The 27977-nt window shown below is 37.0% G+C and overlaps 1 protein-coding gene across 1 annotated transcript; it reads right to left on the bottom strand.

The window, feature by feature from the left end:
* Nucleotides 1-77: 77 nt before the first annotated feature.
* Nucleotides 78-27811, bottom strand: ENTREP1 (endosomal transmembrane epsin interactor 1). Its single transcript, XM_070935593.1, has 11 exons — nt 27422-27811; nt 23562-23618; nt 19490-19600; nt 18902-19030; nt 16928-17035; nt 16689-16822; nt 13931-14060; nt 11692-11767; nt 8473-8610; nt 3010-3302; nt 78-1645 (listed from the first exon to the last, which is right to left on the bottom strand). The coding sequence occupies exons 1-11, from the start codon at nt 27809-27811 to the stop codon at nt 1442-1444; spliced, it is 1770 nt and encodes a 589-aa protein (XP_070791694.1). The 3' UTR covers nt 78-1441.
* Between the last annotated feature and the right edge of the window lie 166 nt (nt 27812-27977).

Genomic DNA, 27977 nt, shown 5'->3' with positions numbered 1-27977 from the left:
CATGTATGATGTCAAGAAAAAGAAACCGGAACGTGTTTTATTTCATTTATAATTTTAATCAAAATGAAATACAGTTTATTAATTTTCTGAATTAAGACAAATAATTTGAGGAAAAGAAGAGTTGGATTATCAGCATTTCAGGAAGCTGAAAGGAAAAACCTAAAAATGTGTAGCAATGGCTCCTACCGGTACCACCAGTTTCTTCCATTACAGACAAGTGTTTTGAAAGGTGCAGAATGTATTTTGAGTCAACAAAGATTTAGGGAGAGAAAAACCCCCCTCTTTTCTTATCTGTATTCCTACTAATAATTAAGACAAATTATGAAAATACATTTTATCTGTATGTTTTAAGCAGAGAAAAAAATCATTCCCATAAAATATTTAGAGAGTAATGCACACTTCGAAAATATCACAAGAAGTGCTTCAGTCTTTCCGAAGCCTAGCATTTTTGGATAGTCAATGCAATCTATTTTTTTTTCAGGCTTCTACATGATCCCAAAAAAGGAGGCCACCTCTTTAATGGATTGATGATTATGAGTTAACCTTTAAAATCAATGGCATTTTATTTTCAGGCTGCATGAATAAATAGCATCTGTACTATTTTCTCACTTCCTTCCAGTCTGAAGCTCTTTTGAATCATTTTTGAAGCATGCACAGCCCTCCTCATTGTCATAAGATTGCTCATTCTCCCATCATCATTTTGGTAATAAAGCTGTCCTGGAAAAATGTATCATTGTTCTGTTTTTATTCATCCATTTTTTCAAGATTAATGAGTAGTTTATGGGCTGAGAGCAGCAGCAGAATACCTGAATGACCTATTACTTTTAAGCACTTTTGCACTTGAAGTGATAAAAAATGAGAGCTGAAGGTTCATGCAGCACTTTTAAGTATAGTAAAGTGACAGCGCTGTTCACCCCACATGTCATTTTAAAAGCTTCTTTTACTTTTTAAAAAATTTATCGTGATAAATAATGTGTAGTGCAACATTACCAAAAAGGAAAGCGATGAATGAGAATACATACTTCACTTCCATATACTGTAAATATCTCAATCTTATATTCCCTTTCAGATATAAAACAACATTATAATAAAACCCACACATACCAGGGACAACACTCAAAAGTTTATGTAGAAACAATTATTTGTTTTTAAAAAGAAAACTCCTCCTTCTTTACCTGTATCTCACAATACAGAGCTGTTCCTCATATATCCTAACTCCACCTGAATATCCTTCTTTTCTGATTCAGAGATTCATTTCTATTTATAATGCACCACTATTTATAGTGGTTTTCTTCAAAGTAATTTACTCCAATTTTTTCCTCAAATGCTCTTTCAAAAGCAGCAGTACAGTAAGTGAGAAACATAGATTAAGGACCCCTCCATCCAACTGCTTTCCTGCTCTAGTTTTTGCACCCCACGAAGGACCAAAAAGCAATCGAGCTCAGAGTACTGTTTCTCGGACGACTCCGATGAGACTGTGAGGCCGCTCTGGCTCCATCCGCTGTGTTCTCCTGTCTGGATCCCTGGTTCCAGCTGCAGTAAAAGTACTTACATCTCCACAGCTCTCCAAGTGCAAAAGTCCCGGGTGCCTCCTGAAAGGCAGTGTGTGTGCTCCTGTTATGGCTGAGTGAGCAGGAGTCATGACCTTTGGAAAGAAAGAACATTACACTGTCAACTGCCGTACCTATTTTTATCTAAGAAATGTGAGGATAAAGAAAATGTTAGCTGCCTTAAAATGTAATTTTAAAAACAGATTGGGCATGCTGCAGATCCCATCAGCCAAAGAGCCTCGACTTCTGGGGATCAGAAGAGGGCCTTTTTCTGCAGTGGCCACTGCTCTATGGGACATCCTCCCGTTGGAGATTAGAATGGCCCCAACCGTATTGGCCTTTTGCAAGGCTTTAAAAATGTGACTTGTACTTGGGCGTGGGGCTCCAAATGTGTTAAGGGCTGTGTTTGTTGACTTTACTGTTAGTTGGTTAACTATTTTGATTACTGTATGTATTTATTTATTGTTTAGATGTTTTTGCTGTTTTAGAACTGTAAAACACCCAGAGTCACTTGGCTGATGTGGGTGGCTATAGAAATTGAATAAAGTAAATGTAAAAAAACCTGACTTCATATAATAACTGGCTATTTCATTAAAAACTTAGGTGTGGAATCCTTTAGCCATCAGGACATGTTTTTAATACTGTTTGGGCCATATTTCCTTTTGATTGGGAATTAAGCCATTTCGCTAGAAAGACTTCAGTCGTAAGTGAAACTATGCAAAAGTATGGATACGACACAAATGAATATTGCTCCAACTGCAGAGGGTTTTGGGATCTGCGTGCATATGTATGTGAGTGTGCTTTAGTATCAGCAGTAAGTTTCTTCAGTTTTCTTTAGTTTCTTCCCATAAATATTTTTATTTTTATTTTTTTAAAAAATAATGGATTTCCAGAACAGTCAGTCTAAGAGGGATGATCTAATTCTGGAAGGACAAACTCCATATTTTCTCTACTTTGTCAGCTGAAGATTTCCATGTTCTATAGACAAGCATGCACAGCATTGCAAAGGGCTGACCTGACCCTTCATGTGACCAGCTAAACTTGGGGAGAGCTTCAGCCACAAGTATTACCTCTCCCTTTAACTTACTAAGTAAACAAAATCCTATTTCACTCTTAAGAACTGCAAAGTAACTGGATAGTGCAAATATAGGATAAGATCACATTTATTCCTTAAGTACGTACTATATGCTTCTACTAATTTGGAGAGAAGGAGAAGGAAAAAAATTAAAAATCAACACATAAGTCACTAAATAAGGACAAAAGGTCCACTATCTTCTGCCCTTCTTCACTAACCTGGTTCAGAAACCTGTAACTAGCAGATTAGAATGAAAGATTACCTTGTCTTCTCCCAAGGAAAAAAAAAGCTAACACCAGACAGCAACGTATACTGAATCTCATTCTGAGCTGGCCTTTCCTTCCCCAAACAGAGCTGCAACCTGTTTAGGAGTTTGTATCTTACCTGCTCGAGGAAACTGGCACTGGTGATAGCTTCCTCCATGTGCTCTTCATCTGATTTTAAGACAGATTTGATGTCTTCTACTAGTTCATGTATGTCAGGTGTCATGTTGCAGGAGGACTGCTCCAAGAATTTGGCTACCAGAAGCTTAGTATCTATATATGATTTGTAGTCTATTAAAGACTGAGGCCTTGAGCGTGCAGCAGCCTTTGCTCTCAGACTTTTTCGCAAAATGACAGTAGCCAGCTGTGGTTTTCGGTCTGTTTGAGTAGCAGCTTCGCAACTTAGCACTGGACCTGGAGACAAAATAAAACAAAATAAAAATCTCAATGGTTGCACCCTAGTAGTTTACACACAGAGAGTCAGTCATAAATTCAGAGTGAGGATAGCACACAACAAGCCACAATGCAAACTCTACCATTTTTACCATTACCATTACAGTCACTTAGACTCTAGTGAGATGGGCGGCATACAAATTTAATAAATACATAAATAAAATAACCAAATGTTCTTTTTTCATCACAATGTTAGATATATGTTAGGGGCAGAGCTTGCATCATGAAGTTGCAGTGCTTATGTTGACATTTTGATCAAACTGTTGGACTCTTAGGATACCTCTATAATTGGCAGAACCCCATAATTAAGCTTAATCACCGAACCCCATAAAAATATGCCTGAATGAAATATGCCTGAATGTAGCAATCTCAGAAGCCAAATCAAACTGAAGAACACCTAGTTTTAATTACTGAGTAAAACATATCTGCACTACACTTCAGATATTTGTTATTATAAATCAGGAATCCATTGTAGAATATTCATCATTGTTAATTAATGTTACAAACAGAACAGAAATTCCATAATTACAAGAATTTGTATTATAGTTTTTTGCACATACCCTGTTCTCTCTACTCCCCCCCCCTTTTAAATATTGCTGTCTTTCCCAGAGTTCAGAGCAGAGTACCTACACAGTGTTGTGATGTGATCACTACAAAAACCCAGAGTATGTGACTATCCAAGAATCACCCAGTAAACTCTGGGATCAGAAGTTGTTGACCTGTTTTTAACACTATATCACAATATACTACCCTATCCTACCCTACCCTACCCTGGATCTTAAATAGTCTTTCAGGAGCATGTCTGAGGGAATGATGAATGAATGACTAGAGTGTAGAATTTTTTTTGCCATCCTTGAAACTAAAAAGAAGAATAATCTTTGTCTTAAAAGCAGTGGTGATAATCTATCTTTAATATGGGAGATGATTATTTTAATCACCCTATACAAGCTGTTATCCAGAAACTAACTATACTACATACTATATACAGAAGCTATGTAAATTTACTTGAGGGATAATTTCAATGTATTTAACCAGTCAAATATATGTAGTTAGCCAAAACTAAGATTTAAAAAGCAGACCAATTACCAAAAAAGCAGAAATCACAAACATATGGGATTAAAAAGGGAAAAATTATTAAGGAAAGAAAAAAACAACATGCTATCCTTCCTAGATCGTCTCATCAGTAGAGACAGCGATGGCAAACTAGAAATAGAAGTCTATAGTAAAACCACCTACACCAACAGTGCTCCACCAAACTAACAACGCAACCTCTCACAAGAAGAGCTGTGTAAGAACAGTATTTAGATGAGCACGAACACACTGCAGCAACCTGAACATCAGAAAAAGAAAACAGATGATCTATCTTCCAACAAAATGGATACCTACATAACTTCATCAAAAAGTGCCTGAACATTCAACTTAATATAGCACAATCAACACAAGCTATAAAAACATAACACTGCCATACATCAAAACCATATCAGAAATCACCAACAGGTTATTACAACCACATGACATCAACGTAGCACACAAACCAACTAAAGCCCTCAAAAACATGGGTGTCAAACTCATGATGTCACATTGTCGTCACGTGATGTATCACAACTTTTTCCCCCTTCACTAAACCGGGGGTGGGGGTGGCCAGCGCATGACGCATCCGGCCCACGAGTTTGACACCCTTGCTCTAAAACATCTTAAGACTCAGAATCCCAGAAGAAAAAGAGGAGTCATCTATAATATTCAGCGCAAGGACTGCAAACAGCCACTTTGTAGGACAAACAGGCAGAAGACTAGCAGAGCGCATCGATGAACATCACCTAGCAATCAGAAAACATGATAAAAACTCCTTAATTTCACAATACAAGGACAGACTTAACCATAGTTTCTACAGGGAAACTGTGACCATCATAGACGAAGCCAAGTCCATAAAAAACCAGAGAATTCCTGGAAATCTGGCACTCTACTAAACTGGCCATCAACAAGCACATAGGGCATAAACAATATATACATCCCATTCAAGAGACAAGCAGCCAAAAAGTGAACAAGAAAGACATAACCATCACCTCACTGCAATCAACATGCTGATGACCAGAGATTAACACCAAGATTAACATTAAACTAACAATCAAGAAGCAAACAATAGGTGGGATTCAGCCGGTTCTCACCAGTTCAGGTGAACCGGTTGTTAACTTTTTGCCCAGTTCGGAGAACCAGCTAATCCCACCTCTGGCTGGCCCCTCTCCACCCCTCCCGGGAGTCCCCCGCGCACCCTGATTTGGCTTCCACAGTGGTGCAGGAGGCCTTCCAGACCCAAAACAAGGAATAAAGATTTTGCATTATCATTACTGTGGGGTGAGTTAGGAATGAGGATTTTGCATTATGATTTCTCTTAAGTAAGTAGGAACCAGTAAAAGAGGAATGGAAAAATCCCAATCTGTAGACCAGCGTTTTTAAGTCATGGCAAGTTTAAGATGGGCGAACTTCATGCTGCCTGGGGAATTCGGGGAATTGAAGTCCATGCACCTTAAAGTTGCCAGATTTGAGAAGCATGGGTCTACACTGTTTTATTTAGAGTTTGGTGCAATTAAATAAATCAGTTGTGGTTTTGTTAACAAATAGTGATTAAAGCAATATGAAACATTACTGGATTTTTTATGAGAAACTGAAATTAAAAGTTGATTAAATAAGGGATTATGAAAATAATGTAGACAAATGTTAATCTTAGAGTAAGAGTTTGATATTTTTTTTTACTTATATCTCTACCAAAGAAAGTTGGAAGTCATTCTTTTTCAGTTTTCCTTCTTTTCTTCTTTCTTTCTTACACTTTCACTCTTTTTCTTTCCTGAGCCTTTTCTTTTTTCAAATCTGTTTTTTATTTGTTTATCCTTTAGCTTATTTTTTTCATGTATGAAGGATCAAATACCCAGCCATTATAATTCTACATTCCTTATTTACAGAAATCATATCAAAATTTAGAATGAAATCCAGTGGAAACCATCTCGTATAACGCAGGCTCTGAGTCCATGTAACCAAAAAGTGTTTATCAATAGAAGAGAATATTTGTAGCTCAGGGTTGAACTGTGGGTTCCTTGGTGCTCTCTGAGCTTGATGGTTTTCTTGCAGATGTTTTATTACCAAACTAGGTAACATAATCAGTACTAGAAGGTAGTGAAGTTTACTCTTATTTTCATATACTAGTAGCTTACACTGTCAGTGTTGATCAGTTGCTTCACAAAGTGTTTTGATTGGTGCTGGGTCTCTACAGCCTCAGGCAGAGAAGGGCTATTCTGCACCACTCCCTCAAATGTTCTTTAAAATACAGTTTCCCAGCATTCCTTTAGGAACCTCCAACATGCAAACTGTGGTTATTCATCCTAAAATGAATCTTTACCTGGAGTTTCAAAATTTGCTGTTTGCTGGGGAGGTGTGCAGCTAAAAGTCAGTCTACATTTAGTGTACATCTGACTTTGGGGATATTTCTTCATAACCAAACAAAAGTGTATTTTCTGTGCAGTTCACACCCCTTGCTTGTTGGATCTGGTCTATAAAAGCCCACATTTCGTAATTACTTCTGTGTCCCGTTTTGGCTGGGACACTGCAGGAGGTCTGTGTGCTGTCATGCCCCCTGGCCATGCCCACCCAGCCGGTCATTAGGGCAGAGAACCGGTTGTTAAATTATTTCAATCCCACCACTGACAATATCCCAATCAAGAAACTATCAAACAAGCAACAGTAAACCTAACAAAGACCACCAAGACCACTTCCAACATGGATAGGGCAATTCTGTCTGTCTAACACTGTACCCCAATAGTGTATGCTGCCAGAGGATTCTTTTTTCTTAAATGTATGATCTTAAATTTAGGAACACTGAACTGCAGTTTCCACATTTCTGATCAATTTTCTAGCAATGCCAACTTGTTTTCTGTGTTGCAAATACCACCAGAATGTCAATCTATTACACACTTCTGTGACATCAGCAAAAAGATAAACCTTCCCTAGCAATCCTTCTATTGTATCATTTACAAACAGGATCTAGAACTGAGCCTTGTGGCACACCACTTGTGATTGGTCTCTGTTCAGACAGTGCCCCATTAACAATCACACACTAGGATCTATCCCTGAGCAAACTTCTTAACCATTGAACCACCCAATGGTTAAGTCCCGGCATGTACAACTTTTTTTGAACTCATTATTTGGAACTTTATCAAATGCTTTGCTCAAATCCTGACAGGCTTTGATAACAGCACCACCTTCTCCAGAAACATTTGTGATATAGTTTAAAAAGTCAATAATTTGAGATATACTGATTGTTAATTACTGCAAAATAATTCAATTTAAATACTGACTTATTTAGTACTTAAATAACATTTCAAATTGAATTTCCAACAGGCTGATTTTATTAATATCTTTCTGATATTTTTAAAGTTAATTTTGTAATGTTGGTAAATATTTTTACCAATGTTCTATTCGTGTGCGTGTGTGTAGAGGGACATTGCACTTCTAAAGGCAATACATTTGAGGGGAAAAAGAGATGGATAAGAATTCACATTCATATTGGTGCAAAGTGATCCATACTCAAATGTGGGGTGATGCACTGCAACTACTCCCTTCCCTTTCCTAAAGCTTCTTTATTGTTCTTTGCCTTGTTAGCAGAATTACTGTAAGAAACCTGTCTATCAATACCTGGCTCTGCAAAGGCTGCTGAATAGTAATATTTAGTGAAGGATCCTTTTAGAATGAGAATGAGGTAGGCATAGAAAACAGCCCTCCAGCACCACTGCTCTGCAAATTCATCATGTCTACAAAACTAAGCCTCAGATTTGATGGCTGCAGCCAAACCCTCCCCTACCCTGTTTGCAAACTTGGAAGAACTGGTGGGGGTGGGAGGGAGTTGGTGTATAAATGCCACTCCTGCTCTTCTGGCTGAGGTGAGGGTCTCACTGGGCCTTATGGCCCTGATTCTAACAAGACCACCATCATTTTTCATTGAATAATTTATAGCTCCAAGGCAACAACGCCATTTGAGAGGGAACACTCTTAATGCTAATAAATCTCCTTCATTTTGAGGTCTCAGAAAAAAAAAAAAGAGATAAAGAATATTTTCTAGAAAGGGGAGAAAGAATCAGGTCACCTCTGGATGGAAAGGCCTGAAGAACAGGATCACTTTTTGATCGTTTTCTGAATAGCTGAGAAGTCCCCACAGGTACCAAGCTGGCATCCGGAGACAAGGTAGTCTCTCTACTCAAAGAATTAGGAGAACTTTCATCTCCTGCAATGAAGAAAGACAGGAACAAGAAATTCAGTTAGCATGAACTCACATGTGCTCTGTCTCTCTTCATACCCACACCCATATGGATGCACGTGCACACACACACACACAAATATAAAGCAGGGAGAGCAAAAATTCTGGAAACATAATTCTTTTAAACAGATTTCTACAGTCATTTAAAATTAAACAATGGTTACCAAGCAATACTTATAAAGCTTTCCATTACAATAAAGGTTTCTGTTAATCAAGATAATACAATTATAAAAGGGTATGTGTGCTCATTATCTAAAGTATTGCCAATGCGCCAATGACAAGTGTCTAACAGAATTCTTACATTATATCTGGCAAATTATGTTTCAGTGATGAAAGAAAGCAAACTGTAAATCTTAAAAAGCCGGACTTCTTATTTTAACATCATGTTCACAAGCATATGTAAACTTGGGTATGTGGTATTACAAAAACATGGGCATGAAAAGACATGCTTTGCTTTAATCACCTGAGAATTATCAGTGTTATCCAAATAGCTTGCAGAAATGAAAAACATGTGTTCCTATTGTCCTCAGAATATATAAAAACTAATATTCCCAAATTTCATGACAAACTATTTCTATGTTGTTGTCAAGAAAAAAACAAGGGCATGGATCTGGGGCAGGTGACATGAGATTTAAAATAATTAATTCAGAGTTGTTTCTTAATGGGGAACCGTGCCAAAGCTCTTTTTAGAAGTATCTTGTTTCAAAGTAAAGGGAACACAAATTCTTAATTTTCAGGTGGATCATAGATACTTGGGTTCCAAAAGAGGCTCACTGGTCTCTCAAATTCTGATCCAAATGAAATAATAATAATTTGTGTTCTAATAGCGTACAATTTTCAAGGGGATCACACAGTAAAACTGGTTATAAACAAGGTTTATCCCAGAGAACTAACAAACCTTGATAAAGGAAGAATAAAGGTGAACAAATCAATAAAGAATGGTAAGAGTTAGAGATACAATGACTCAAAACATCATGTTAAGCTCAAAACAATGTTTTCCACTTATCCATCAAATCACTAGATTCAGAATCAGCTCTTCACACAGAGGATAGAGCAGTGGTGAAATCTAAAATTTGTTACTACCGGTTCTGTGGGCGTGGCTTAGTGGGGGGGTGTAATGTGACTGGGTGGGTGTGGCCATTTTTTTTTGTAAAAAAAAAAAAGGTTGTAAAAAAATGCTTTCAAAAGGCTCTGACGATCTTAGATGAGTTGCCTGATCGGCAGAGGCTTTTTTTCTTTTAAATGCCTCTGACGATCCAAGCTGAGTTTTTTAAAAAGCCTCTGCCGATCAGGCAACTCAGCTTGGATCGTCAGAGGCATTTAAAAGAAAAAAAGGGTTTTTTTTCTTTTAAAAGCCTTTGACGATCCCAACTGAGCCGCACGATCATCAGAGGCTTTTTTTTTTTTTACTTTTAAAAGCATTTTTTTCTGCCAAAGAGGTTGTAGAAAAAATGCTTTTAAAAGTAAAAAAAAAGCCTCTGATGACTGTGCGGCTCAGCTGGGCATGGGGGGGGGGGCAGGGATTTTTGCTACCAGTTCTCCAAACCATCCGCCTCCATCGCTACCGGATCAGGTGATCCAGTCCGAACCGGGAGCATTTCACCCCTGAGATAGAGCATATCTATCTTGTCTTCGCTTTACAGATCTAAACAAAGCTGTTGGAAAACTTCCCTTGGCAATTTCTCCCGAGTACCCTCTTAGTTCTTCCCTTCATCCAAATAAGAGCAGTGCACACAATATTCAGTTCAATGATTAAAAAAAAAACATAGCTTGATATTTGTGGATTCAAGGATCCCTCACTGGGATAATCTAATAAGAATTGTATGTATTCTGTCGGGTGAGGCCTAACCAGGTCCAAAGATTATTTTATTCTGGCAGTCTTTTCATTGATTTTAACAATAATTCTCTCTCATTTTAAAATACATGTTGCACTTATTAATATTATGTATTCTGTACTTTTTAAGATTGTAAACTGTGAGAACTCGTCCTAGAAGACAGAACATAAATAAAATTATTGTTCATGGTCTACCCTAGACACATGTATTTTCAAAACTAATTTAAATAGCCTGACAACCCCATCAATACAAGGTCATAAAAAGATGATAAGTGTGCGTTATCTTTCTTCAGTTTGGTTTTTAATCTAATTCAGGGCTTCTATATTTTGCCTATTCACATTTCTAAAACAGCGGGGACTACGAACAAATAATTAAAATACTTTTAAATTAACATCAACATCACCATTCCAAAAGCATTGTGGACAAAAAGAAAATGTGAAATTTATTCCTCAAATAACGACACTACCATGAAATAGGCTTTAGAATGAATAAGGTTTTAGTTCTGTTTAGTTGCTTCCAAAATCCAACAGTAAGTTACTCATTTCATTAGCAATGGTGGAGATAAAGTCCTGTTATTCCAAGAGTCACTTCAAGGACCCTTCAAGGCTGAAGTGCTCCAATGCTATTTTTCCTTGTTTTGTTTCCTGGTGTCAAATTTGTGTCTATTAATTCCTCTGTGCAAAGTTTGTCCTGTTTGTCCTATGTAGAATCCAGTGGAGCATTGCCAACTCCATCAGTGAGTGAAAGAATGCTGAACTCACCTACGTCAAAGGTGCAGGCAATCTCAGGACAGAACAAATACAATGACAGGTTTTTAATACATTCCAATGAAATACTGGCAATCTGTCTTATGTGCACCCTGCCTCTGCTTAACTGACCTCCATTCCCCCGCTTCCCCCTAGCTTAAACCCTGTAGCAGTCTAGCTACTCTATGCAGCTGATGAAATGAGCTGGAGGTTTGTTTGTTTTTTTAAATATAATTTGTTAGTCAAAAATCAAACACCTCCTGATCTTTTGCTACCATAGACTAACATGGTTCTCCTCCTACAATGTTTAAGTGAAAGAAAGAGAAAGGCTGTTCCAGAGTGATCAATTTTAAGAGAAAACGATTGTTATATACAGTAAATTAGTTTAAATAAGAAAATAATCATTACTGTATTTCTTGTAGTTCATTGTTAACCTTAGCACAATATTTCAAAAAAACACTTTTTACCTTCTGGTACCTGTGTATCATTTTGTTCAGGTGGATCATTTACAGCTTCTGTGACAGCTGAATTGGATGCATCTTCCTAAACATAAAAATAAAAGTAATCTTCTAAGTAAATTAATGAGAAATAGAAATACATTCCTGACTTTAGAGAATTTAAATTTAATTTAATTTAAATGTAAATTTTAAACAGAATTACAAAGAAACACCACTAAATCACAAATGTTCTCCAGGAAAAATGATCTCCTTTACTAAACATTCTGGTCATTCTGATTTATTTTATGTGTAGTGATAATCTGATTTTACTTCTTGACATCTAAGTACTGTATACTGCACGAGTCAAAAAGAGGGCTGTGAAAATATTTACAGATCCCTCTCATCCTGGACATAAACTGTTTCAACTCCTACCCTCAAAACGACGCTATAGAGCACTGCACACCAGAACAACTAGACACAAGAACAGTTTTCCCCCCGAACGCCATCACTCTGCTAAATAAATGATTCCCTCGAAACTGTCAAACTATTCACCAAATCTGCATTATTAGTGACAGCCCACCCTTCTGACTTTTCCTAAGAGCCTTAAGACCAGGCTCTGCCAGATGGCTTGGGGACCCAATGGTGGAGCCTCACACTGGAGTTGTTGACTAATTTAAACCTAATCCCATCCCTGTCCCTGTGGTCCAGCTCCCTCCTTCATCATGTTGTGTTAATGATTTTATTTTATCTGTTTTGCTATCTTATAGTTGGTAATTTTAAAGTTTTTCTGCTGTAAGCCACCCAAAATCACCCAGGAGATGGGCAGCAAATACATTTCTATGGTAGATAGATTATCTGTCTGTCTGTCTGTCTGTCTGTCTGTCTGTCTGTCTGCCTGCCTGCCTGCCTACCTACCTAACGTACCTACACAGACTAGCCACAGAGTCCAAGTCATACCAAATGCACATAGCTTTTATCTTCAAACAGCCTTGCAAATGTGTCACAACAAATTGTTGAAGAAACAGCTAATTTTCTTAAAGGTCAAAGGTGAATACCTGGACATTAGTGAGGAGATTCAGAGGTGGAAAAGAACTCTGACTTTGTCATTCCTATAGAATAATTCCAAAAGTCACTCATATAAATTAGATTCAGCATGAAACTTCCTGTTTACTTTTCATTACCTTTAGCTTTGTGATATAACAAGAAGCTCATGTGACGGGAGGGCGAGATACTTAAACACAACTATACAATGGCCTTAGTCACTTTATTCCACAGGGTGACTGTGGCTTATGTGAGATTACAAGACATGCCAACTAGGGGAAAAAACCCAGAGACTTATGAAAAGGTTTAGCAGTTATTAATTTCTGAATTCCCAAATTCTTATAGACTTGCAGAAGGACCATAAATGAGTAAGATAGAAAGTTAAGTGCATTCTGGTTTGAGAGTTTGTTCTTTACCGATATTTAAAACTCTAGCATGTTTATGAGAGTTTAAAAGCAGAAATGATCTGAGATTTAAGAAAACCATATTTGATATTACAATTACTTGTTAAAACTGAGAATTTTTGAGATATAAAAACATGCACTGAGCAGAAAGTATAGCCTACAATTTTAGAGCTTCAGATAACCATCAAATAAGTTTAAAACATAATAATCTTTTAGGACTAATTTTGATTCTGAAACACAGAATTGGTTAATACATTAATTAGAACAAACAAAAATGTAAAAACAGAATAAGTAGTCCTTAACTTACAACAGTTCATTTAGTGATCACTCAAAGTTACACCACTACTGAAAAAAGCATTTTTTCACACTTATCATGTGATCACCCTTTGCAACCTTCTGAAAAGCAAAGTCAATGGGGAAGCCAGATTCACTTAACCACCATGTTATTAATTTAACAAGTGCAGTGATTCACTTAACAACAGTGGCAAGGTAGGTTGTAAAATGAGGCGAAACCTAACAAATGTTTTGCTTAGCAACAGAAATTGGGCTCAATTGTGGTTGTAAATCGAGGACTACCTGTGTGTATACTTTTTCTTCAGAACTGATGTTTAACATTATATGATACAAAAAAGCAGGAAGTGGGAAAGCAACAAAGTCCAAAGCCTAGATCAAGTATAAAATGTTTATTTCAACAGCTTCCATTTCTACTATATATGGCATTACAGTAGCAAAAAAGTGGTACATCTGACCATCTGAAGGATGTGACAATGTACCACAGACCCCTGTGAAAGCACGTTAAGCTGGAAGAATGCCCTGGACAATACCTGCTCATGTCTTATCTGGCTCATCACAGCTTCGTAAGGAGGTGGGGGATCAAGAGGGCAGAAAACTTCAACACCTTTAATTCGGGCTCCATAAATGTGTGGTAATGGAATAACATCAGAACCCAGCATCCTAAGAGAAAAAGATTGCATCAACTAAAGAATGTCCATAACATTTTAATGGCACATGCTCCAAAAGTCAGGATAATGGAATTCGATCTTTGGTAGAAAAACAATATAGAGAATAGGGTTTTTAAAAAAGTGTATTCACAAGGATTTAAACAGGATTATTTTCTGTGAGGGAAAAAGAAGAGCCTAAAACGTTTTAAGTATGGAATCCAATTAAAGTATTAAATATCCAAATGTCAAATACTTGTCAGGTGCAAAAAAACTAGGTCCTCATGTGCAGGTACAATTTAACTGATTTATTGCTAAAAACAATAAATGCACAGGAATCTTCTTAACTAATGGTCAGTCCTTGCTTAGAATTAGGTAAGAGTCAATGGCAATCAAGGGAAGGGGTTGGACTTAGTTCATTTATGGCTACCTGATGATTCTAGTTGATCCCTCTTTTTATCCTTCCATCTGCTCTGCCAGTCCTTCTCCTACAATACTCTTTGCAGACCTGTTGCGCTCATACAATCTGCAGAAGAACTGCAGACAGCTGGCCTTGATGAGAGAGAGACTGAGTATGGAGGTTCCTGGCCCAGAGGTCAGGACTGCGAGCACTGTTCCATAGCAAGGGTCCTTCTGAATCTACAGTGTCCACCAATATACAGTAAGTAGAGGCAGAGAGAAATCAAGATACGCAGGGAGTATTTATGCACAGAATTAGAATGGCCATCTTTTTTCTGTAACAACTATAATTAAAGACAGGCTGACAGTAATGAATGATTAGCTTTTTTCCCCGCCAGCAGAAAGATGAAGACAATTGTAGCTATTACCCTCCTGCACATCGTACTTCTTCTGAAGGGGGAAGGACAAATCCTTTAATGGATTGTAAGCTCTGTTTCTGCATGCTCAGAATTAGTCAGAAAAGGATTGTGGTTGTTTATGGCTCTTCCACAAAACTAGGATTCTTGGTTAGCTAGTTCTCACTACTTGATGAGAGAGAAGTAAAGGTACATGATATCTGTTACACAAATGTTAAATATATGATTGTCCAGAGACAACATAGATAGCAAGGATCTTCCCTTTATCTTTTCTGCACATTCACTGAATGCATGAGGGGATTCATCTAAATATCCCTTATCTAACTGTTCCATATTTTCAGCTAATTGAAGATAAGACACTTTAGCCACCTCTGCCATTGTTACAACAATAGAATAAAAAAGTCCAGCACTATAGTAATCTATTCTTTATTTCCAAATAGGCATTCTGAAAGTCAACCTCTCAACCACTTTGCTCAATTCTCCTCTATACTCCTTGATTTGCATCTTTCTGCTACTGACTCCTCTGATATATAGTGGACTAAGGCTATTCATGCTAAGTTAAGTTACATGGCCTTGGGTTTATAAGGCAAATCACATATGCCACAAGGCCTAGGATTGTTATTGGTTTAACCTCTGTGATGTCATAGGGTTCCAAAAGACCTTGAACCAGATGACTGCTCAGAGCAGGGGTGTCAAACTCACTGCGTCACCACCTGACATATCAAGACTTTTCCTCCCTTCGCTAAAATTGATTCTGCCTGTAATCTTAAATATTTAAGATAGGATTAGGCAACCTGCAACTTCAGGGTCCAATATTGCTATGTTCACAATTTATGCTCTATTTCCTCAATTGCCAAAAAAATATTCAAAAAGAAAAAAAAAAGAAAAATCCCTGTCTTATCCATTTTTATGAAATTTAGTTAGTTGCGCAACTCAAAATAATCCTTGGCAGCATATATTAAAAACAGGTTTAAAAAAGCAATTAACAGAAGGTAAAAGTGACACAGAAAACCTAGCATAGCCCCCTATAACTGTGGCAGCACTCTTCAAGATCCTAAGCATCCAAGTTATTCCAAATTCTGGGAGAAAAATCAGATGTTAAGGTCAAGGTGGGGCTATGGAAATCACAAAGAGAATTGTGATAGAGAAGGCGTATTTTCTGGGTCCCATCAGATCACATTTATTCATGGGATTTGGAGCAGGCTAACCCTGTCAGATCAAAAAGGATGGGCACACTTTGACAGGGAGATTCCTTCAAGCAGCTAGGTGCTATGTCATTAAAAGTTTGAAAGATGATAATCAGAACCTCAAATTGTAACTGAAAGTATACTGATGAGTGCAGCTCACTAATTTTTGACCACAGTCCTTGCTAAAATCTATAAAGCGAGGTCCTTGGCTACAAAAATGTTATCCACTCCTAGTTTAACAGAATGTATTATAAACCCATTCAAGAAGCAAGAAAAGAAGCTGAAATTCATGATATTCAAAGAAATGTCTTCTGACAAGCTATCTGGCCATGTACAGGAGAAGTGAAACAGATGGCGCTGAGGGACCTGAATCTGTAGATAGGATGGTGGCGTCATAGGATTAGTTTGGAGTGACAGTGCGCTAGGAAATGTTATTTGGAGATCAACCGCCTATATAATCGAAATAGCAGCAAGAGAGCAAGCGTAGGCAGTTGTTAAATGTAGCAATTCTACTTAACAACTGTCACTACTTGTGATCTTAAAGGATAAGCTCCATTAGGGTCGTAAATTGAGGATTACCTGTAAGAAGGTTTGATTAAATCAGTTGTCAAGTCTCAGAATATCAAGAGTGAGTTACTTTACCTGCGATTGCCTCGTGGTGTGGAAGAATAGAAGGTATCAAAATATGACGGAGGTGGGGCTGGTGGCACAAAATCATCAGGATCAGAAGCATGGCCACCTTCCTCAACTTCCTCTGTATAAATTTGCGGTTCTTCCTAACAAGATAAAATTTTATAAAACACTGTTATAGCAGGAACAGAAGAGTAACTTCTTAATATATCTATTTTTTTAAAATGAAAGTGTGTCCTGCACTCACTTACTCTGCAGGATCTTCTAGTAGCAAATATCTGCAGGTAACGTAGGGCAGCAGCTACCAAACAAACAGTGGTTGTCAAGGCATTCAGAGCACAGAGAGCAAAGAGAACTTTCTGAAGGACAAAAAATTGAAAAGAATAACTGCAATTGTGATTCACCAAATATATATTTTAAAGTACACACATTAATTCTTTTGATTTCCAAGCACAAAATTTAGTTAACTTTTAAGCAGATGCCTTTTCATCACATACTAGCAACCTTGTAATTTGCTCATACTCCCTAGGATTCTATTCATGTAACCCACATTTGCATAACCAGCATATTTTCTCTCTTCTTCTCCCTCCAGTTTAAATCTAAATTTAAGTCTAGCTACTCTATTTATCTGATGAAGTAAGCTGCAGCTCACGAAAGCTCATGTCTTTTAATAACACTTGCTAGTGCTACCAGACTCCTGATTTTCTGCCACCATCGGCTAACATGGGTCTCTTCCTACAATGTTCTTCGCTGATACCTTTCCTCTATGCAATTTATACATTTTTTAAAGATCCAATTTACCAATAACTTAATCCACAGAGATTCAGATATAGAAATGTATTTGTCAACTTAAATATAAATTTTAATGCCTGTTACAGATTATGATCACTTCTATAGATTTCCGAGCATGTTTTAGTATCTCTGATGGTTCAGATAAGTTGTTTTGTAAATCTTATCGAATGTCTGCTTCTGAGAGAACCAAATCAACAAGTTAATCCTTTTTTAGTCCCATGCTACAAGTTATATTTTTCACACAGTTTGGCCTGGAATGAAAGATGTTTCTTTTCACACAGATAGCCAGCCCTAGAACCCATCTAAATGGAGATTAGCACTAAGGTAAAGGAATTTTAAACCTTAGCCTATCACTGCAGTGTGGATACAGAATTGGAACTCCACACCATCAATTTGTGTGGAACTAAGCTTATGCTCAGGTCAAGGCCCATGACAATAAGGAAGCCTGTTTCACTATACAAATGTACTGAGTATGGGGAATAACAGGAAGAACTAGAAATCTTAATACGGATCTGGAAGGTGAAACTTACAAGGAATGGCTAGAGATATTGGGCATGATCATCTCGGAGAAGAGAACTGTGGGGAGATGTGACAGCTGCTCTCAAGTAGTCCAGTGGTTGGCATGTAGAAGATGGGACAGAGCTATTGGGAAATGTTGCGGAAATCAGCATAAGAAAAAACAGGTTTAAATTACAAGAAAATGAAATGTGGTTGAACATCAGGAAAAAAAATCCTAAAGGTAAGAACCATTCAACAATGGAACAGATTCCCTTGGGAAGTAGTAAACTCTTGCTGAAGGTATTGAAAGAAAGTCTGAATAGCCGTATGCCAGGCATGTTACAATAGTGACTCCCTATCATCCACACCAAAGTTGTGATACAGATCAAGATTTCTAATGGCTATTTGAGGAAAGCAAATATTGCACTCAAGTGAAAACATAAATATCATTGTAAAAATGAACATCAATCCTGAGAGACAAAGTTATGCATTCAAATTTTACCATACCCTGTCATATTTCCAGATGTAAGCATATGATTAAGTTTACATACAGTTGCATTTTGTAAAGTGTGAAAGGATGGGGGAGCAGATATTAATTCCAGAGGAAAAAGAGTAGAATGATTTCTTTTAAAGAATATGATTTCTACAAAGAACACGCTCACTTTCTACACATCTAACTTTCTCTTCTTCATGCAGAATGTGCACTCTGATAAAGTCAACAAGCCCTACATATAGTCCCTGACATGGCCAAACATGGTCAAATAAGGTTATATGTTGTCTTTTTTTCCTTAGTATTTCCTCCTACAGGTCCTGAATAAAAAGGCATCAAAAAGTCTGGAAGTTCTGCATTGGAAAGAAATCAATATTATTCTTAATCACGTTTCTATTTATAGCAGTTTATTTACAACCACTACAGTCAGTATTAGTAACCTTACTTTGAGTAGAAGGTGAACTGAACTGCATGATTGGATTGCATACAACTGCAATGCATTTTCTTTCTCGGTGCATTTTGCTGGCATAAATTCTTCACAGCAGAAACAAATTTTATTTTCAGCAACATCTACCTTTAATATTGAGAAGAGTAAGCATTTGAATTAGTAATTTAAAGAGCAACATCAAAATGTTATCAAAATTAAACCAAAAGATTAATAATCCATAATGCAAAATACAATTTACTGTCATTAGACACATGCAACATTGTTAAGGAATTGCTATATGGAACAATAAAATATATTATTGCTTTGTCTATTATCTGTTCATTAACATAAATTAAAGAACTTTCATAGCTTTCTATTTAAAGCCTTAGATTCTCAAAATCCTATATAAGAATGTAGTATTTGATTTGAACAGAAGAAAATCACAGATTCATATATTTGATATTAGGGTTACAGATATTATTTCATTATGCCTCACTGTAAGTCTAATGCAGAATAGTAATAATTAGTTATTTAAGTATAGAACATTACAATTATTGATATTTGTTATACTCTGAATATATACTTTAAACATAAATATCTTCTCACCAGATCACACCTAGGGACACTGGACACAAATTGAGCTCCTTGGCATCCAAGGATAAAGCCAGCCAGGTTCAAGAGAACACAAATAACAGAAAGCAAAACAAACAAGTTAACCTAGAACAAATAAAAATTGCACAGTGAATGACAACATTCAAACATGTTGGTTTCTTTAATATATATCCTATCATGAGGAAAATTCTCACACATACACTCAATGCACATGGATCTGCACATGCACAGGTTTACTTCCCACAATTAACTGGCTACAGGCTATATTGGGCTCAACTGTACAAGATAAAATGAACATAAATTCCATTTTTAATACATTTATAACAATTTAGGAAGGACTCTAATCTCAAATGATATAGAAACATTTGAATATTAAGTGAAATAAAGATTAAACTCTGATACTGTTGCATTATTCAATGCATTCAGTATTTGAATTATCTAAAATACCAGTACATTGGTATCTAAGTAATATTATAATGGAATAAATACTCAATTGCAAATAATAAGATAGAATCCATTCTTTCACACCCTATTAAGGACAATAATATTTAAAGAATTTAAATTACCATTTATTTATTTCTCTATATCCAGAAATAAAATATAAGTAAGATAAAAACAGTTTGTTTTGCTGCGACACAGTGCGGAAAATGCAGAGTGAATCTGAATAACTAACACAATGCCCAGGTTTTTTTAACTGGAGCTATTAAAATTTGTGATTCCTAAAATGTAAGCAAAGAGTTTTTGATAAAAGTGTTGGTGTTCTCTATTGCTTTTCCCCCAGAATGTTTTCCAACTTCCAGATCAGGTGTGTAGCCCTGGCATTGCTTGGTAATCTCAATTACCAAGGATTCACCATACTCAATACAACAATATTGTTTAGCTTCCAAATCCAGACTAGGCCAGCAATCTGCTGAGATAGTTGGGAATTAAATACTGTATTTTTCAGAGTATAAGACGCATCGGAGTATAAGACACATCTTAGTTTTTAGGGAGGAAAATAAGAAAAAAGCTGATTGGCTGGTGGTTTGGCCTCCTGGAATACCCCCAATCAGCTGTTCCCAGAGGTGAATTTTAGCAACAGGTTCGTTGGTTGTGAGCTCTGTGCCTTGCTTTTTTTCCTGCCTCTGAAACCTCCGTTTCAGAGGCTTTTTTCTGAAGCTTCACTTCAGATGCCTTTTTCAGCCTCTGAAACCTCTGTTTTCACCCTCTTTTTGGGGGGAAAAAGGTGTGTCTTATACTCTGAAAAATACAGGTAGTTGTTCTAAATTATTTTTGAAGTGAGGTGATGTTATTCGAATTTTGAAATGATACAATCACTTCCTTTTAATGCAGAGAATATGGAAATAAATGTTTAAGAACTGCAAACAAAGAAAACTCAGATTACAAATGAGAAGCAGTGGATGTAAAGGATGTACGTTCTGATTTTTACTACTTCCAAGACTCCTTTGAAACCATATATATTTTCTCAACTTTTTAAAAAATGGTAGAAATAATTTATCATTGTATATTTTGAATATTCAAATCCTTGCTTATATTTATTCAACTTGTATTTTTTAAAAAACCTTTATCCATATTATGGTTAAAAATATATTTGAAGCATATATTTACATAAATATATACCATACATAAGAAAGTACTGCATTATAGTAAAATAATAACTTAAGGAAATATACTAGTAATCAATATTATAGTAATATAATATTTCTTGAAGGGCTGAAATTCTTAAAATTTTAACTATGTTTATAGTTATGGAAATTATAAAACTGAAAAACAGTAGAACCTGACAGGTTTCCAATGGAGAAAGCTTTTTTAAATTTAGCACATCAATAGCAAAATTACTTATTTATTCATAATTGCTTACTGTCTACCTCATTAAGACAAGTTGCTATCTCAGAGAGTATTTGAATAATTTATTATTTATTTGTTGTTTTTAAAATTGTATGATACTCTTCAAATTCAAATATTCCTGCTGAGATGTATTCACTTTACGGCACTACACCAACTAGATTTTACTGCTTTACAACCTGATCCTACTTCTGATAAATATTTCAAGTATCAGCTAGGTTTTGTATGCCAAAAAGTGGGGTAACAAACATAATTTCTTTATTCCAAGTGCTTTTTGGAGAGGACTAGATATATTCTAAAAACATCATATAATCTTCTACAGCCTAACTGCACGCCTGCAGCCCTAAATTCCGTTTTAACATTATAGCTAAATATGGATCCCATGGCTTGAATACAAGAGATTATTCTCTTCCCATTCTATCTAGTTTATACTTTATTTACTACTTTATCTTACAAAGAAAAGGGACAATTCTTGAACTCTTTCTCCCAACCCTGGGGGAAAATAGGTATAACCATTTCATTGTTTGTCATTCTGTGTAACAAAATCAAATATTAAAGTGTGATATCCCAGAAGATATTGTAAGAATATGCTATTCTGATAAATTGATCATTTTGCTATCAAACATCTAACACTGCTAATTTGCTAAAATGAGTAGCACTATACAAGTATACACAATAATGTGTATACATCCAAAAGAAAAATACTTTCTGGAATAAAGACAGAAATTATCTGATGCCATCACATCTCTCCTGGAGTGCTGTTGGAGGAAAACTAGAACTAGTCTGACTAGAATAGGTAAAAGCCTATGTTAGGGATTGCCTTCTGGCGATACAGGCTGCAAAACATTATTTCTCCATCCTTATTGCATCCACTGATAGTAATTCAGCAGCTCTGTTTTAGGTAACCCAATTATATTTTGATTCTGGGCCAGCCAAGTGTGGCTAATTAAGGTTCCGCTCCAGTGCATGAAAGCTGGATAGGGAGGAACTGTCTCCAACTGAATCCCAGCAACACCAAGTGACAGACTGTTTGAATTTGGGGAATATCTGGGTATATTCCATCTCTGACTTTGATTGAGGGAACACTTCCCCCTTCTAAACTGGTATGCAATCTGGGGGGTGAGGTTGGGTTTTCTTTGACTTGCAGTTCCTGCTTGAAGAAGTGTCTCCTGAGGCCAGGAAGGCAAGTTACACCTTTTCCTAATTTGGGAAGCCCTTCAAACAGTAATTCATGTCCTAGTAACCTTGTGGCTTGATTTCTGTAATGGTCTCTAGATGTGGCTGTCCTTGATAACTACCCCTTTAACTAGTCCAAGCATATAGCAGTGCCAGCTCTGCTTTGTGAGCTGCACTTGCTGCCAGTTTGCTTCAGAGTGCAATTCAAAGTGCTGGTTGTTATCTATAATGTCCTACAAGATATAGGCCCTGGTTACTTGAGGGACTCCCTGTCTCCTGTAGCATCTGCTTGGCTAATTTGGTCCTGAGGGTTGGCACACTCCAAGTTCTTTTGATTAGACAATGTCAACTTTCAGGATCCTGACAGCATGACTTCTCTGTAGCAATGCCTACCATCTGGAACAAAGTTTGAGATCTCTCTGTTGTTTAGAAAATCTGGCTCTTCATCCAAGCTTTCAGCAAGGGAGGGCAAGACCCCTCACATCTTTGTGCTTGCCATCTTTATTTTTAATCTTCAATTTATTTTATTATAATTTATTTGATTGTGAACCATTGAGAGATGGGCAGTATACAAATGTAATAAATCATCATCAATCACTACCTTATAGAATGCAAATAACATTACATTGAGAAACTCTTCATAATTATGTGGATGCAATATTAGAGGCAATGGAAATTGTGTATGAAAGAAATATCAAGGACTTAATGAGTTTGTTAACTGTTCCACTATAGTAAAAAAAGTTTAGAAAGCAGCTGTTGACTTCAAGGCTTAAATATAAGATACACTAACTTAGAAATTTAAATTTATTGAAACTTTCTCAATCTGGGGTAAATTACATATGTGTAGAAATATAATTATCAGCTACAAAGAACTATAATGTGTAGTTGAAATAATTTCATTAAAAGTGAGAAAATGTTGCCTTAAGAGACATCCATTTACATGAGGAAAGTAAGATTCATTTTTAATAGTCATGCTATTCCCTTAGAAAATGTGATATTCTCTGCTTGTAATAGTTGAATCAGAATCATATTAACCAATACATACCAAAAGTATCATGGGTCTCTTCCATATTGTTAATCCTATAATCCCTGATAAAATGACCTGCAACAATAAAACAAACTGTTACGAAGGACTGAGAGAATATTACTCATGACTTTACATGATAAAGATCAGCATACTCCCACTCTTCCAGCAGATGTTAAATACTTCTCATAATGTAGACTTAAAATGAAACACAGGCTTACAAATTTTAATATACTGGAAAAAGATCTATTCAACTGTGGTATCCAAATTTTGAAATAGTACAAGATGTCTTAATTGGATAGTAATATAACCTTTGGAATGTTATTAGGGCTTTTGAAAGTAATTCTTTTCCTCATATAGAGTGCTTAAAAACCACTGAAATGAGACTGGTAAGAAGTAACTAAATCCACATGTTTCAAAAAGATAACTGTACTAAGATAATACAATATAAGATGCAATGTTAAACCTATTAAGACATTTATACTTTTCACTCTAGAATCTTACTAACGAAGAAAAAAGGAACTTGAAATGAGGACTGCAAAAAAAGCCCTTAGCTTGCAGTTAGCTTTAATAGGAAATTAATAATCATATCTGTGCCTAGATGTCCTGTGGTTTATCTGTGAGAAACATACAGCCTTTCAATCTTGGCATGAAGATTTATTGCAGATCCCTTCTTTACTTTCTAAGGAGAAGGGATGACCATCATACCGGTAACTTCGAATCCAAGGTTATAGTAGTGCCCTGGTAAGTCTGTTGTAACTTTGGTTGCTAAGCAAAGGTCATAAATCAAGGACTTCCTGTAAAGGGTTTTCTAGTACAAATCAAAGGCCTTCTAGAAGCTTTGAACCTATGGGCTACATATCCTGGGACTTACTACAAGGAATCTATGATCTGTTCCCCAAGAACAGATGCTGATTGAAAATCTTTTGCTACCTGGGGTGAGATGGAGAAAAATACTAGGCTGGCCTAGAAGAGAAATTAGAAAGAATGGCACCAGCTAATTTGGGTTGCTTCCGGTATATTTTCACTTGGCCAATACTGATATTTTTCTCTCCCCCAGTATTAGCAATTAGAAATCCTTTTTCACTACTGCCCTATTCCCTGCTGACAACTCATAGCCTCTACCTACAGGGTCACACCAATAGCTTCTATCCAGAGGCAGGACTGAGAGACCAAGAAAAAAAATGTTGGGGTTCAGCTGACCAATGTTTTTAATGCAACTATTAAAGTGGCAGCATCTTTTTTCAAATTCATCAGGAAACCTGGAAGAAATTCACACTGTGCTTCTACAAAGGTTCTTCTGAATCATTTTCAAACCATGCTAAGCCAACTATCTGACCCTACATCCCTCTACCTGTTGTGAAGCTTGTTTCACCATACAGGTAGTCCTCAAACTTTTCACCACAATTGAGTCAAACATTTCCACTGCTAAGCAAGATAATTGCTAAAAGTTTTTCCCATTTTACAACCTTTCTTACTATAGTTGTTAAATGAATGACTGCAGTTGTTAAGGTAGTAACAGTTAAGTGAATCTGGCTTCCCCATAGACTGTTTGTCTGAAGGTTACAAAAGGTGATCACATGACCCCAGGACACTGCAGTCATTATAAATACATGCCAGTTGCCAAAATTTTGATACTTATGACCATGGGAATGCTGCAATGGTCATAAGTGTCAAAATGGTCATAAGTCAATTTTTTTCAGTGCCACTGTAACTTTGAATGGTCATTAAACAAACATTTGCAAGTTGACGACTACCTGTATGACATTACTCTTTCTAAACTTGGGTCTATTATTTTTCTTAAAATTTTAAGCAAAGTTTAACATTTGATTCAGTTATTTGCATATTCTTTTACATCTTTTTAAACTAGAAAATCAATGAGTCTATATCTGGAAATGCCTACATTTACCATTAAGCTGTTGTGAACAGAGTAATGCAAGTTATGGAAAATATTAAAAAGTTTAATTTTTACATTACTTTCAAATGTAAGTATTCAAATGGACAGGTGCTAATATAAATATGGCACTACAATTATTTGCCTTGATGATTAGTCAAGAAAAGATGTTTAAAATAAAAAAAGTCATTTCCACACAAACCAAGATTGCATCATTTGGGCAATTCACAAGCAGCTATTAAGATGTGAACAACAGTGATTAATCTATTAAGGATGCCAGATCTCAATTGGCAGTTAGCATTACAAAGACGACATAACAGTATTTACAAAGGGTCTGACTTGCCAGTACATGCAGAAGAAAGGCTGCTTCACAAAGTGATAGGGACAAAAATATATGCAAAGCAAAAAAGGTGAGAGAAAATAAAGAATCTACAAAGCAAATTACAATATTCTGATTACTCTCCTCTCTCCACTTATATCTACAGAAATAGATTCCTATATTTACTGCAACTCCATAAGAATAAAAATATATAAAGTTGTTGCTTGTTAATGTCCACTAAACTGGAATTTGAAATTATCCTTTGCAATATTGCTCATTATGTATTTAGAAAGAAGAGTTCTAGCTATGATCATATCAATACTGCCTAATCATTGTGTACTTTCAAGACACAATGACACAGATCATTTTTATTGCCCACAAATATTAAATAATTTATTGACTCCAAATTCTTTGATACACTCATCTTTAAATTAAAATTAGAATTTGATTTCTCCAATGTCTGTGTACTGCCTGCGATTAGAAGTCTTTTCGCAAGAAAATGTATCACCAGTTATATCAGGGAAAAGGGACATCTTCCAACTACCTAGGAATCTCATAAAACTACAAATATTAATATTATACCAATGTAGATATATAATTTTGCAAACTTAGGAGATATGATTACTTCTGCATATATTTTTCTAAATGTCATTTAACAGGTTTTGCTTCCTCTCTCAATAGTTGGGCCAGTATCTGCAATTCAGAAAGTCTAATCTTTTGAGAGATTTAGATGCAGCACTGAGGCAAAAGATTAATCCATGAATGAAAACAAAATCCATAGCAAGTGAGACTTGCTTTTATGAATGCATTCAGCTGACTTTGCAAATACATATAAGCCTTTTATTAAATAAGACAATACCTCACCACATTAGAGGAGAGGCTTAAAGAATGAAAATAAGTTACAACACATTTATATTAAGCAATTATGCTTAACAGCAATTTCACAAGGCGTGACAAATAATAAACCAGAATTATCTGGAATCTTGTTCACTATTATAGTTGGCTCTATTCTTTCACATCAACCAGGCTTTTCAAAAGTGCAGGGACAACACCGGAACAGAGCCTAAGAGCATTAAATGTTTTTATTTGCATTATTAATGTAAAACATTCAGAGATAAAGGAAATGTTCTGTTATAATTCCTCCCCCCTCCCATTTTAAAGTTATTTCATTAACATACTAAGTAAACTATTGGGAGCTTCCTAAATATAATGCCATCAAATAAATGTTAACACAAGTTAAAATAAATCTTAATTGGGGCTACAAGATTTGGGCGATCAAAAATCCAACCACACAACCGAGCTGAATGCCAGCAAAGGGATTCCGAAAACCGCCGTCACCCTAATTTTTTGTAGCCCATATATGGCAGTCCTAACCTCAACGGCTAACAATGCCGCTTCCAGCTTCCCATTCCTCCAACCCAATTTTTAAGCCAATCCGTTTAAATCACGATTCGTTTCCAACTCTTCCCGGGAAAACCAGAACGCCCGTTCTGTAGCGTCCAACCTTGCAGGTTTGTTGTGAGCATCAATACACATGGGACGTTGCCAAACCTAAAAGTCTGTTTGGAAGAGAAGGAGGAACGGGAACGAAGAAGATGGCCCAACGTAGAAGCTAGGCTGGGAAACAACCGCAGAGGCGAGAAAAGGGCCCGGCCGGGGGCCACTTACCGAGGAGCCGGCCCAGAAGGGACAGGAGTTCTTCACCTGCGGGGAGTTGCTGAGGGAGAGCGCCCCAAAACTTAGGGCCACCATGCTGCACCCCAATATCAACTGCAGCAGCCCCAGGGACAGCAGCGGTCTGGCCGGCAGCGGGCTCTGGCCGGCAGCGGACGAGGCCCCGTTCAGACGTGAAGCCACTGGGGAGAGGGAGGCTGGCCTGGGCTGCCCGAAGCCGGAGCTGGACCAGCGGAGCCGACGAGGAGGCGGCAGGGGCGGCGGGTTGGAGGCGGCGGCAGCTGCCACAGCAGCCCCCGCTGAGCAAGGTCTGCCCACCTCAGGGACCGCCGAGAGCCGCGCCATGGGACAGCAGGAGCCCGGCACCACCACCGGCAGAGACATAGGGCGGGGAGGAGGAGAGTCGGCCAACTCCGAGCGGTTCCCCGGGTGGCCTCCTCCGGCTGGTCAAGCCCAGGTCCCGTCTACCCGGAGCCTGCCGGCAGTTCACTCCCTGCTGCTTCGCTCACGCGCGCGGGAGGCAGGCGGTCGTGGGCGCCCGCTTTTCGCC

The sequence above is a fragment of the Pituophis catenifer genome, unplaced genomic scaffold, assembly GCF_029215685.1.
Source record: "Pituophis catenifer annectens isolate HBS135680 unplaced genomic scaffold, rPitCat1.0.hap2 SCAF_2, whole genome shotgun sequence".
NCBI classification, from domain to species: Eukaryota; Metazoa; Chordata; class Lepidosauria; order Squamata; family Colubridae; genus Pituophis; species Pituophis catenifer.
Note: the sequence above shows the minus strand (reverse complement) of the source record. Positions and strands in the feature narration are given on the sequence as shown.

What these genes read in the sequence shown, in the direction of transcription:
- ENTREP1 (XM_070935593.1), bottom strand. Translation starts at nt 27,811, where the DNA reads ATGTCTCTGCCGGTGGTGGTGCCGGGCTCCTGCTGTCCCATGGCGCGG. An exon ending in TCAGGCCTTTCCATCCAGAG is followed by an intron (nt 3,303 to 8,472) that starts GTGACCTGATTC and finishes TTTTGTCTCCAG; the next exon opens with GTCCAGTGCTAAGTTGCGAA. An exon ending in GTGCCAGTTTCCTCGAGCAG is followed by an intron (nt 1,646 to 3,009) that starts GTAAGATACAAA and finishes TTCTTTCCAAAG; the next exon opens with GTCATGACTCCTGCTCACTC.